Below are 12824 nucleotides of genomic sequence, written 5' to 3' on the forward strand. Positions count from 1 at the left end.
GCAAACTAATAGCTATGTATAACATCAAGGGTGAAAAAAAACAAGGTGAAAGAATATATACAGTTTGAATCTACTCATAGTGTTCAGAGACAATACTCAACTATATAGTTTAAGGATGCATACCTTGGTGTTAAAACTATCAAATGAGCAAGAGAATGATTATCACAAAATTCTGCACAGTGGTTAGATCCAAAGGAGCAGCAAGGATGGGAGGCCGTGTGTGTGTACTGGGGAGAAGGGAATTCAAAGCTGCTGGCAGTGCTGGTCTGGGCTATACTGGTGTTTGTTTTATTCTGTGTGTGTGTGTGTGTGTGTGTGTGTGTGTGTGTATAAAATGGATTTTTCTGCATGTTCACAATAAAATTTAAAAAGACACAAAATGCATTTATTAAATGGGTTGGTCAGGTAAGTTCTCATTAAGGTGACGTTTTATCAAAGATCTGGAGGAGGTGGAGGAGCCAGCCACATGGATATTCTAGGGGGAACATTCTGGGCAGAGGAAACAGCAAGAGAAAAGGCCCAAGGGGAGCAATGCCTGGCATCAGGAGAGACAGCAAGAAAGAGCCACAGTGTGGCTGGAGCTGAGCACCCTGCAGGGGGTAGTGCAAACGGGGACACAGTTAGAGAAGTAATGAGGAGCCCTGTAATTAGGGCCCTGGAGGCCACAGTAAGGACATGGGCTAATTCTATGTGAGATGAGAACCCCTAGTAGAGGATTTTGCAGGGAGTGACATGACCTGACATACATTTCAAAAGGATCATTCTGGCTGCTGGGGTGAGAACATGCTGGTAGAAAGGCAGGGGTAGGAAGAGGGAGATCAAGTAGGAATCTGTCGTGATAATGCAAGAAGTGTGGTGGCCTGGGCAGGGTGAGAGTGAAGAGTGTTCAGATGCTGGTTCTATTTTGAAAGTGGACTGAAAGAATTTGATCATGTGGTATAAAACTGAAAAGAAGTCAAGAATGACTCTTAAGGCTTTTATCCTGAGCAGCCCAAAATCTGCCGTTATTCCTTACTCGGTTGCCCTCATGATGGATATGAATCTAGAGTTCAGGGAAGATGTCCAGGCTGGAGACCTAATCACTAGAAGGCATTTAAAGCTATAAGATTGCACGAGATCACCAAGGGAATGAGAGTCGATAGGGAAAATGTCCAAAGACCAAGTCCCAGGACACTGCAGTGCTCAAGTTTAGGAGCATAAGGAGGGGCCAGAAAGGAGAATCGAAAAGGGACAGGGGAGAATACAGAGTCCCAGAAGTCAAGGAAGCATTTCAAAGGGGCAGGGCAATCAATTGTATCACATGCTGCTGATAAGTCAGGCAAGAAGAGCACTGAAACTAGGAGCTTAGCTGCTGCCTGAGAGAAAAATCTGTATCATCATCATCGTCATCATCATCATCATCAACAACAACAAATAGATCACTGGACCACCATTCAACAAATACTAAAAACTGGGTCAATGGTGGATCATCTTGCCAAAATTCTAAGCTTTTTCTTTTTTTAAAATTCCGTTGATACGTCCTAAAGCTAGACTGGAAAGTGGGAATATTTTTATTGTCCACAAATAATACATAATTATTTCTCCTTTGTAAAATCTTCCCTTTCCCAACCCCACCCAACTCCAAATCTTGATATAAATGCAAGATTCTGTATCAGAACCAATAACTAATTGAGAATCTCACTCTGCCTGGGGTCCCACAACTGCCACCAGCAAGTTCTGGGAACTGAACCATGTGGGCAGGAGCTGGGAGCAGAGTGGTGAGAATGGGGGGAGCCCCCTTTACACATCACCCTTCACAGTCAGGTGCTCAAGCTTGTCCAGTCTTAAGCTTCCAGACCAGGGGGAATTATTAATAGCACTTTTTTACTCTCAAAAGTATTTCAGATTGGACAATACGTTATATTGTTTCCTGCCTATTTGGTTTTTTAAAATCCTTATTTGAACTAACTTGTCCTCGTTACTTTTTCCCACTTAAAAAAAAATCCCAGTTTTCTTTCTTTATTTTTTATTTAAGTTCTAGGGTACATGTGCACAACGTGCAGGTTTGTTACATATGTTTACATGCACCATGTTGCTTTGCTGCACTCATTAACTCATCATTTACATTAGGTATTTCTCCTAATGCTATCCCTCCCCCTGCCCCGGACCCCCTGACAGGCTCTAGTGTGTGATGTTCCCTGCCCTGTGTCCAGGTGTTCTCATTGTTCAATTCCCACCTGTGAGTGAGAACATTCGGTGTTTGGTTTTCTGTCTTTGTGGTAGTTTGCTCACAATCATGGTTTCCAGCTACATCCATGTCCCTGCAAAGGACACGAACTCATCCATTTTTATGGCTGCATAGTGTTCCATAGTGTATATGTGCCACATTTTCTTAATCCAGTCTATCATTGATGGACATTTGGGTTGGTTCCAAGTCTTTGCTATTGTGAATAGTGCTGCAATAAACTTACATGTGCATGTGTCTTTATAGCGGCATGATTTATAATCCTTTGGGTATATACCCAGTAATGGGATGGCTGGGTCAAATGTTATTTCTAGTTCTAGATCCTCGAGGAATCGTCACACTGTCTTCCACAATGGTTGAACTAGTTTAACCACTCCCACCACTGGTGTAAAAGCATTCCTATTTCTCCACATCCTCTCCAGCATCTGTTGTTTCCTGACTTTTTAATGATCGCCATTCTAACTGGTGTGAGATGGTATCTCATTGTGATTTTTATTTGCATTTCTCTGATGACCAGTGATGATGAGCATTTTTTCATGTGTCTGTTGGCTGCATAAATATCTTCTTTTGAGAATGTCTGTTCATATCCTTTGCCCACTTTTTGATGGGGTTTTTGTTTTTTTCTTGTAAATTTGTTTAAGTTCTTTGTAGATTCCGGATATTAGCCCTTTGTCAGATGGGTAGATTGCAAACATTTTCTCCCATTCTGTAAGTTGCTGTTCACTCTGATGTTTTCTAAAGAAAAAGGACTTGGCATTACCCTAGAACAAGGTATGGAGCATGAGATGAAGGGGTCAGGGTGGTGCTTAGAAACAGGTAATTTTCTGTGGTGAAGTTAGGGTAAGCCATAGACACCTACTGTATCTCTCATCTCATTCCTTTCTTCACCCCTGTGCTTGAACCTAGGCAGAAGATGCCAGGACCATGGGCATTAGGAAGATTTCAGACATGCCAGTCTACCAAGTCAGCTGGGAATGCTTTTCATGGGGTGATGAGAGCAAAGAAATGCCCCAGTGCTATTTCATCTGCCTCCTTGTGTTAGAGGCCAGCATGGACAAAGACGAACTTTCTCTCTCTCTTCACCAATCCAGTGTGTTCAGCTAAAGTTTCCTTTTTAGATGGACCCTCCTGTTTTCTTCTTGTAAGGGAGGGGATTGTCAGAGGCAATGTCCCTCCTCTAGAGCTAGGTGCCTGAGCTTTCCTCCTATGCCCCAGATAGTCATTTTCTTACACTTGGATATTGGGAGTCCACCATCAGAAATCCTCCTCCACAGCCTGGATTCTCATCATAGCCCCTTCACTGATCTGCCTTATTTGCACACTGCCCCTGATGGATCATCAGCATGCTAATTTTTAAAACCTAAACCAACTCACATCCCTCCTGTGCTCAAAACTCTCTGACGCCTTCCCATCTCCTGAGGTGTGGAAGCCAATATCCACACACTAGAGGGCGCCCTCCTGGCTGCCCACCCGTCTCCCACTCCACCTGTCCCCTTGCTCACTTCCCTTAAATCCTTCCTTTAGGTCTTTGGTAAAAGGTCACTTCCTCACCCATCTCTTTCCCAACCACCCTGTTTTAAATTGCAACTGATCTCTGTACCCTCTTTGCCTTCTTTGTCTCCACAGTATTTCTCATGCTGAAGGTACTACGTATTTTACCTATTTATTAGTTTATTGTCTATATTTTCCCACTAGAAGATCCACTCTGTGAAGGTAGTGCTTTCTGTTTCCTTTTCCTACTGGGACCTAGAACTGAGACTGGCACAAGGAGGAGCTTAAGACACATTTTATGAATGACCGAATGCGTAAATAAACTAGGTGGATGTCATAGGCAGCGTACTGTGTCAATGATGAAGTTGCTAGCGTGTGTGCACGCCTGTATTTTTATACTTGAGCTACTGTTGTGTGCCATGCTGGGGATCAGCAGAGGTTACTTGTGCCTTGTGCATTGCTACTTGCTCCTCTTCCCTTTTCCGGAAAGTTCTTCCTTCTTATTCTTTCCTCTCAGTCTTTCCCACAGGAAACTGTCCCAAAACGTTTTTCTGTGGAGTTTTCTCTGACTAATCCCCCTGCTCTCTGCTGAGAGCATACCGGAAGCTCATGAACAGAGGCCTGTGACTCCATCCAGCTGCTACTAGGCTCATCTTTGTTGTATGTGTGCAATGATTTTCTCAACTTTGCTTCAGAATGCAAGTTCTGGAGGGCGATGAAGAGGCCTCCTCTCTTTCCTGTCTCGCTCTTGGTGTCAAGTAGGACTCTGGACTCTGTAGCCTGGCTTATGTTGCATTTTGTTTGTGCCTCAGAAGTAAAGTTGTGATGTGAAAACACCAAAAGCAACAGGAACCATAATAAAATGACCGTGTGCAGGGCAGCCAGATCCCCTAGAGCTGCTGGCCAGCGAATCTTTACCAAACCAGTTCTACAGGAGGCGCTGCTATGAAGCGGCTTTAAGGCACAGAATGTGGTACAAGACAAACCTCCTTTTGACCTAGTTAGAAGAGACAGATCACAAACATGGAATATACCCAGTGCAGTGGTTTGCACAATAAGCAACCAGAAAATATGTATTGAACTTAATAAACAAAATCAATCATGTGGGCTGGGCACGGTGGCTCACGCCTCTAATCCCAGCACTTTGGGAGGCCGAGGCAGGCAGATCACCTGAGGTGGAGAGTTGGAGACCAGCCTGACCAACATGGAGAAACCCCATCTCTACTAAAAATACAAAATTAGCCAGGTGTGGTGGCACATGCCTGTAATTCCAGCTACTTGGGACGCTGAGGCCGGAGAATCGCTTGAACCCGGGAGGCAGAGGTTGCAGTGAGCCAAGATCGCGCCATTGCACTCCAGCCTGGGCAACAAGAGTGAAACTCTATCTCAAACAACAACAAAAAAAGAAAAAGTAAATAAATAATGTAACCACAAGTGGTGGAAATAGTACTGGATTTAGTGCTGGAAAACCTGGGTTCTAATGTCAGGATGGGATTGTAGACTTTGGAACCATGGAGCAGGGTTCAAATCCTAAATCATCATTAAATCTCATGTATTAAAGGCATGTCTTGCATGGTAGTTAAAAGAATCAGTGCTAGTGAATATATGCATCGAATAAAGACATCTAGAAGGCACAAGTAGTTCAGCTGGTATTGATGATGTTATCACCATTAACATCTCAGCTCTACCATATACCGTCCAGACCTTGGATCAATCACATTGTTGCCTCTTGGGCTTCAGTTTCCTTATGTATGAGACTAAAGACTGTACATAGATGATTCCTAAATGCTAAGATTTTAAAATTTCTGCCATGATCCAGAACAGTAGGGTTGTAGTCCACACCTTGTGGACTTCAGCAAATCGCTTCACTTTTCCATGCCTGTTTCTTCAGCTGCAAAATGGTCACGTGGCTGGGTTGGTGCTCTGCAAGTTCCTGCAACTTGAAAGCTCTGTGAATCTTGGAATGCTCTGGGAAACACCAAACGAGAGGCTCAGAGCTTGATTTCTATAGTGGGGTAGGAAATCAAGACCAGAGAAGGTAAACCTGCAAGGAATCAGAGAGCTGAGTGAGGTGTGCCGGGAGTGGGGCTAGGGAGGAAGGGAGGGTGGGAAAGAAGGCTTTCCTAGGTAAGTAGGACAGTGCTCCTTGAATGTGAAAAAGAATTGTGTTAAAATGCAGGTTCCAGGTTAGTAGGTCTGGGGTTGTGCTTGAGATTCTGCATTTCAATCAAGCTTCCAGCTGATGCAGCTGATCCCTGGACAGTATTTTGAGTAGCAAAGAGTGTTCCTTCTCTAGTTTAGCAGCTGGGCCTCTTAGAGAATAACAGAAGCTGATCTTCTCCCCACACCTTCCTCCATGTCCCTCCCATAAGACCCTAAACAAAGGATGTTTTTGCCATTGTTTTTTTCCCCTAGTCTATCTCCCAATCCCAACCCCCAAATACGCACACACACATTCACTCACTCCTCGATACCCTCACCTCTCCAGCCTCATCAATACTTTCATCACTGGTCTTCACTGCGAAAGTGATTTTTGGGGAAAAGAATCTCACACCACATTTTCTAGGCCCTTACCGTCTGGCAGTGACAATCCCAGAGGAATGGAAAGTGAACATGTCTACATTGTTGGAGAGGGGTGATGTCATGTCCAGGTTTTCCCAGTTACACGGTAGTAGTCCCTACTTAGTCCTGGAGGCTGGTGTTTCTGCCGCTCCCCACCCCCACCCTGCAGCAGAAGAGGGGCCTCACACAGAGTGTTTTTCCCATCCAACCTCTCCTCTCCCCACACCCACACACACCCAAACACACACAGCCTTCCTGTGCCCAGAGAACACCACCTTTCTGCCTTCCTTACCAAGGGCTTCTTTTTCACAACACGGCCCATAGGGCAATTACTGGTAGTTTTTGAAGCCCACCAGGATAAAGAGCTGAGTCTGCCACCAGCACACCCCAGGTACCCACCAGAGGTCTGGAAACATCCATACCTGGACACATGTGCAACCCATTGGCAAGCCACTGGAGTGTCATTCACACTGCTTGCAAAGCACTGCCCAAGCCAGAGGCCCCCACCTCCCCTCCCCTTTCCTCCTGTGCCTCTCCTCCCCTCCTCTCACCCCCTCCTTCCTGCCCCGCTCCGTGTGTGTGTGTGTGTGTGTGTGTGTGTGTGTGTGTGTGTGTGTGGTCCAGCACAGCTTATTTTTTCTGGGGAGCCTTCTACCTGCCGTGTTCTCTCCCCACGTTTTCTATTTAGTTCTTCATAGCCAGTGCCCATTCTCTGTCCTGCAGAGGAAATAGGACCTGAACAGTTTCCTTTACAGAAAGAGTCCTAAGAAGGAAGGCTTCTTTCTTGAAGAAGTCTTGACTGAAGCAGGTTAGAATTTGCTCTGAGCGGGGCATGCACCTAGCAGTTGTCTCTCTCTCTTCTGTCCCCTCTAAGAGGCTTACTCAGGGCACTTTCTTCTCATAGCATCCTTATTCTTCCTGGAAATGATCCTTCCTTGGTTGTGATGGGGACAGGAGGGGACATGGGCACAGAAGAAGGAAGAGGGGCTGTTGGGCAGATCTAGGTCTAAGAGAGTGCCTTATTATTCTTAGGTTCTAGAGAGAGGAAATGAGGAGACCCTTAGAGGTCACGTGGCTATAACCCTCCTTTTGGAGCACAGCAGCTGGACACTTCTGCACCAAATGAGGAATCTGAGTCCTCCATTTCAAGTCACCTAGTAGAGAAATCTTACAGTGATATTTTGGTCATCCTGAGGACTGAGATTCCTAAAATCTCACTCTTGATGTATTCCCTCTTTTCTCCTTTGAGCAGCCTTCTTGCCTCTACTTATCAAGCTGTAACTCATCCCTTCTCAGCTCAGGTACCTTCAGTGGCTTTCTATTTCTTCTCATGAAAACTCCATTTTAAATCCCACTGTCTCCACAGACTATTCCCTGGCCACCCAAATTTACTTGCTCCCATGTACTTGGAGTTCCTTCAGCAATAATACTCTTCATTTAGCACTTAATACATTCTTGGACATTATTTACTATGGTTTGTTTAAAAGGAGTTCATGTTATTTCCATAGAAGATCAAAAGCTCCCTCACGAAAGAAATTGCATCATGTATGTTGAACACTCCACAGGGTCCAGCGTATTCATCCTTATTGTGTGTGTGTGTGATAAATCATTTCAATTCTGATAAAAATTAAGACATCCTCCCCTGGAAAATGCACTTCCCCTCAGAACTCTGCCTAAAAGTTTGTTACCCAGTCAAATATTCCAGACTCATAATATCTAGAATCCCTTGTTACCCACCAAAAGATTCCCTTGTTACCCACCAAAAGACTCCAGATTAATAATATCTGATAATAGCACATGGTCCTGTTGGCAGAGCAAATAGTAGATGCTCAAGAATTGCCTGCTGATGTGCATTTTTCTCTGTTTTCCCCCAAACAGATTGCCCTGACGTTCTCAATCGTCTTTGGGGTGATTGTGTATCGAATAACAACAGCAGCCGCTCTGTCTCTCAATAAGGCTACACGCTCCAATGTCCGGGTGACAGTGACAGCAACAGCAGTCATCATCAACCTCGTGGTCATCCTCATCCTGGACGAGATCTATGGTGCTGTGGCCAAGTGGCTCACCAAAATTGGTACTGTGTCACCGAATCTTCTGGCTGTCCTAGGCCCTCTTTAAGTCAATGTGTGCAAGGCTTTTGGTGATAATGAACCAAAAAAAAAAAAAAAAAAAAAGGGACAGGGACAGGATGCTTTGTACAGTGAATTTTAATTAGAGGAATGGGGAAGTGCAATGTATGTGTATTTGCTGGGCTGCCAAAGGGCTTTCTCTAAAGGCGGGAATCCTTCCTGTAACATTCTTGATCAAGTCCTCTGGCCTGTGTTGATTGCCTCATGTGACAGGACACTCACTATCCCCTAAGGATAAACCACAGGGTCTGTTCTTTTTAGCCTAACCTAGAAGCAAGGCAGACTTCCTGTTAAAAAGTACAGAGCTTTAGCTCTCATTTTCCCAGCAGCATCTATAAAGTTGAGGATAAGCCTCTTGATACTTGAGCCCAAGAGGGTCTTATTGGTCTTATCTATCCCCGTATTGTCAGAGGCCCCAGAAAATCCACACATTCCCCGGGCACTGAGTAGACTTCAAAGAGGCATATCAGACTTCCCAAGCTTCAAACCAGTGAGAAAAATGCAATGGCCTCAATATTCAGACGTGTCATTTGAGCTGTAAGCCGCTGTTGCCCAAGCACCACGTTTTGGCATTTGGCATTTGTGCTTATTGGATGGGGGAGGCTGACAGTCGAGACCCTGTCCCATTGTATGTATTCTGGGTGGCCTGGATTCATCCCTTCCCTCTCTGAATGTAGGGATTTCCCTCTCTGACACTAGGGACGAGGTTTCCCAACTTCTTGTTAACCTCATAGGGAGGTTGCATTGATGGTATGTATGATGTCTTTAATTCACGGACCCTTGATAGGATAGCCACCTCCTCAGGAGCCTTCTCCTGATGACTGGAGAATTCCAGAAAGTTGCTCTGTCTATGCCTTTCCCCTGCTTGGCCTCTACTGAAACACCACCCTTGGTGAGCACTTTGCTTTGGCTTCTGTATTGCTATCGGCAGCTTAGCATCCTCAGGGGCAGCTCTGCTGTTTCCAGGAATGTGCATATTTATGAGTGTTATCTGTGTGTCTTCATAAGCTTCTGGAGAAAAATAAGCAGAGAATTTTAATTCAGCATATTTAATGATAGACAGGATTCTATGGAAGCACTTTGGAAGAACATCCAACACTCCTGGGGACTCAGGAGGCTTTGGAGGGAGAGGCATTTAACTGTAGAGCTCAGAGATAAGTGAGAGACAGATAGGCACGCATATAGGGAGGAGAGGATGAGCAGGAGGAGAGGGAGATTCCTGGCAAAGGAAACCAAGCGAGAAATACGGCACTGAAGGGAGTGATCAGGGGGTCAGGAAAGGCATGCAGGAAAGTGGCAAATGAGCCACTTGGGTGATTGGGAGAGTCTTGGTCGAGCTGAACACCAGCGGAGGAGGAGCTGAGCTCAGCGTATGGGAGAAAGAAAGCATGAAGCATGCACAGGACGCCAGGGGAGCCCAGTGCCGGGGCTCTAGGTCCAGGGCACATCCAGGGCATGATGGAGTGGGAAACTGGGCCGACGGAGTTAACCAGCTCGTGTTTTCTTGTTTTGTTTTGCTTTTTGATGGGAAATCTAAAATGCCAGGCTGAGGACTCCGATTTTTTTCATAGATAATGGAAAAGTGTTTGCTGGAGTTCCCAGGGACATTCAGCAATAAACAGTACCATCTTCCTGGCCTGATGACTGGACCAGCTGAGAAATTAGATCAAGGCAAGAGTAGACAAAGCCAAAATATCAGCCGTAAAACTGAGAAAGGCTACATGGGAGGCAGTAGCTTAGGAGAAGAGCCAAAAAGACATTCTCTCTCCATGGCAGGCAGCGGTGGATGGGCCAGCCCTGTGAACTTAGAACTTGGAGGGACATAGAAGAACACCTGCTTCCTGCAGGTCCTTAGCTCCCCTCTAAGTAGGGGCAGAAAAAGAGGCTAGGCAAGGAATGCCAGCATCCTCTTCCAGACTCAACAATAAGATAAGCTACTCCTCCTTCTCTCACCCAAGATGAGAGATGGTTGAGCTGGGGGAAGACAAGCTGAGACATTACAACTAATCACATTCCCACCACATGGAGGAAACAACAGGAGTAGAAATAAATGTCCCCTACTCACTCCATGTGGTCCTGATCTAGCACCACTGAGGATTTTTTTAAAGAGCGTGGCATGACGGGAGCTGTCTGCAAAATTACTTAGCAGGGAAATAGGATGTGACAGAATAGGGAGAGGTAGGAGAGCCAATTGAAAGGACATTGCTGAGTGTATGGGCAGGAAGTAGGAAAAAGAGGGACAGGAAGTCAGTGGTGATGTCGACCTTCTTGCTGTTCATTTGTGTTACATTATCTCTCTTTTCTTGCATTGCTCTAGATAGTGATAAAGATGAAAGAGAAATTGAGTGGGCAACAATAGAAAACTCATTAATAAGTATTTAGTGAGTACTTCCCATGTGCGAGGCGGGGCCTTAACTCTTCTGTTTAAAGCCACAAATAAAATGGGCTGTAACACAGCTTTCACATCATGAAGCTATGTTCACTGTTTCTACCGACACACCCTCCTTGCCCAGACCAAAGCAGCTACCCTGGGCTGTTAAATCGATGTCCAGGACTCCATAAGAAAGTCTGTGCCCTGGAAAGGAGATAAAATCCTAACAAGTACATTTTGTTCTCTCTGAGAGTGATACTCATAAAGTATTTTTAAACTTAAAATAAAATTTGTAACTCCATTTCATCTTCACAAAAACTGCATGGCCAGGAAGGGAAGTATTATACCCTCACTTTACTAAGGTTCAGACTCAGATTTCACCTCTAAAATGTGAATCTCTTTTGTGTGACTTTGATGTCAGTTTCTCACCATCTGTACTGAAGTGGTGTGTTGGGTCTCCATCAGGAACCCCAGTGAGCCTTGTTCTGGGGCATTGCTCTTGTCTACCTTAGACTGGGTACCCCAGAGGGCTCAGAGAGGGACCGCTGAATTTGAGAATCCAGTAGAAAGAAGCTTTGAACTCTAGACCTGGCTCCTTCTCCTCCCACCCCCCAACTGTGTGGCAGTGGGTATTGGGGAACTTTTTCGGACAAAGGTTTGCTGATCCTTCCTTCGTCATATTCCTCCTGTCCTCTGGTCATCATGTGTCTGGACGGTTTTCACAGCCTAACGCCTATGCCGTTGTCCTCAGCCTCTTTCAATGGGCTTCTAGCTTGGAAATCCCCATCCAGCCAACCTTTCCTGAACAGTGGGTTTGGGGACATTGCTCCCAGTCAGCACCCTCAGACAGCTTCCCTTGGCCCTAGAGCAGCTCTAGTTAGCATTTCAAGCTCTCAGCTACTTTCTTCCCACTGTGGTCCTCCACCCCAGCTGACCCACTCAGCTCGCGGTCACCCTAGCCTCCCCGTGTGGCCCCAGCCCAGCCTTGCTCATGCTGCTGTGACTGCCAAAATGACCTCAGTGACCCCCCTTGAAAGGGCTTCTTGAGGGCTCCTCCTTTGTAAATCCTCTTCTGGCCTCTCAGCCGTCATGGTCATCCTCCCCCTTCCAGACTCCCCTGGCACACACCCTCTGTTTCTGGGTTCATCCATCAGCTGTTGATGGAGTGCTTGCTCTGTGCCAGGCACAGTTCTGAAAACACAGCAATGACAAGCGACAAGGTCCCTGCTCTCATTTTGCTTTCACTGTGGCAAGGGAAAGATGGACAGCGAGCAGGGCCATTCCACAGAATGTGAGGAAGGTTTGATGAGACAGACAGTGGTCTGGGGCTGTGCACTCTGGAGGAGTTGGTCAGGAAAGGTGTTTCAAGGTGGTAACTTTATAGCTGAGACCTGGATGGCAGGAGGGAGCCACCCACAAAAGGATGTGGAAGGAGAACTCTTAGGAAGATGAAACAGTAAAGGCAAAGCCTGCAGGTCAAGGCTAAACTTGGAGCGTCTTATCCACACTACTCATTGGATGCTGATCAGGTGCTATCTGATCTTATCACATTTCACATATATGTGTCTTCCCAGTGTTAGAATAGACTAGGCTCTGCTGGGGTAATAAATTCATCTTGAAATCTTGGTTGCATCTGTAAAGCCATCTGTGTTCTTGCTCAGCCCACATATATAGTGCAATCAGGCAGACCTAGACTGATGGCGGCTGCCGTGGACACCATGTCAAGAAAAGACAGCTGGAGCATTGACTGGGGCTGTTAAATGCTTCAGCCTCCAAGCATCATTGTTCATCCCGTTTGCTCACAGCTCACTGGCTAGAGTCAGCCTAATTATGAAGAACTTGGAAAATGTGTGAAAGGACATGGCCATTCTGTAAGCAGGAAAGGTCTCTGCTACTTGCTCCCAACCAGGCTGCAAGGCTCTTGAGAACAGTGACCCTGTCTTCCATTTATTTTTATTTCCTGCACAGTGCCTGGCCCATGGCAGATCTTAGCACATTTTTGTCATTGCAGTCATTGGTGAACTACGTCTCTCTCTTCATTCATGCA

General features: G+C 45.8%; 1 protein-coding gene across 1 annotated transcript in view; it reads left to right on the top strand.

The window, feature by feature from the left end:
* The window catches only part of LOC105484171 (anoctamin 2), a 363016-nt gene that overhangs the window by 280944 nt on the left and 69248 nt on the right, over positions 1-12824 (top strand). Inside the window, exon 15 of the mRNA XM_011745546.2 lies at positions 8156-8351. Coding sequence (XP_011743848.1) covers positions 8156-8351 — 196 coding nt within the window. The remainder of the gene's footprint in view (positions 1-8155; positions 8352-12824) is intronic.

The sequence above is a fragment of the Macaca nemestrina genome, chromosome 10 (genome assembly GCF_043159975.1).
Source record: "Macaca nemestrina isolate mMacNem1 chromosome 10, mMacNem.hap1, whole genome shotgun sequence".
Lineage (NCBI taxonomy): Eukaryota > Metazoa > Chordata > Mammalia > Primates > Cercopithecidae > Macaca > Macaca nemestrina.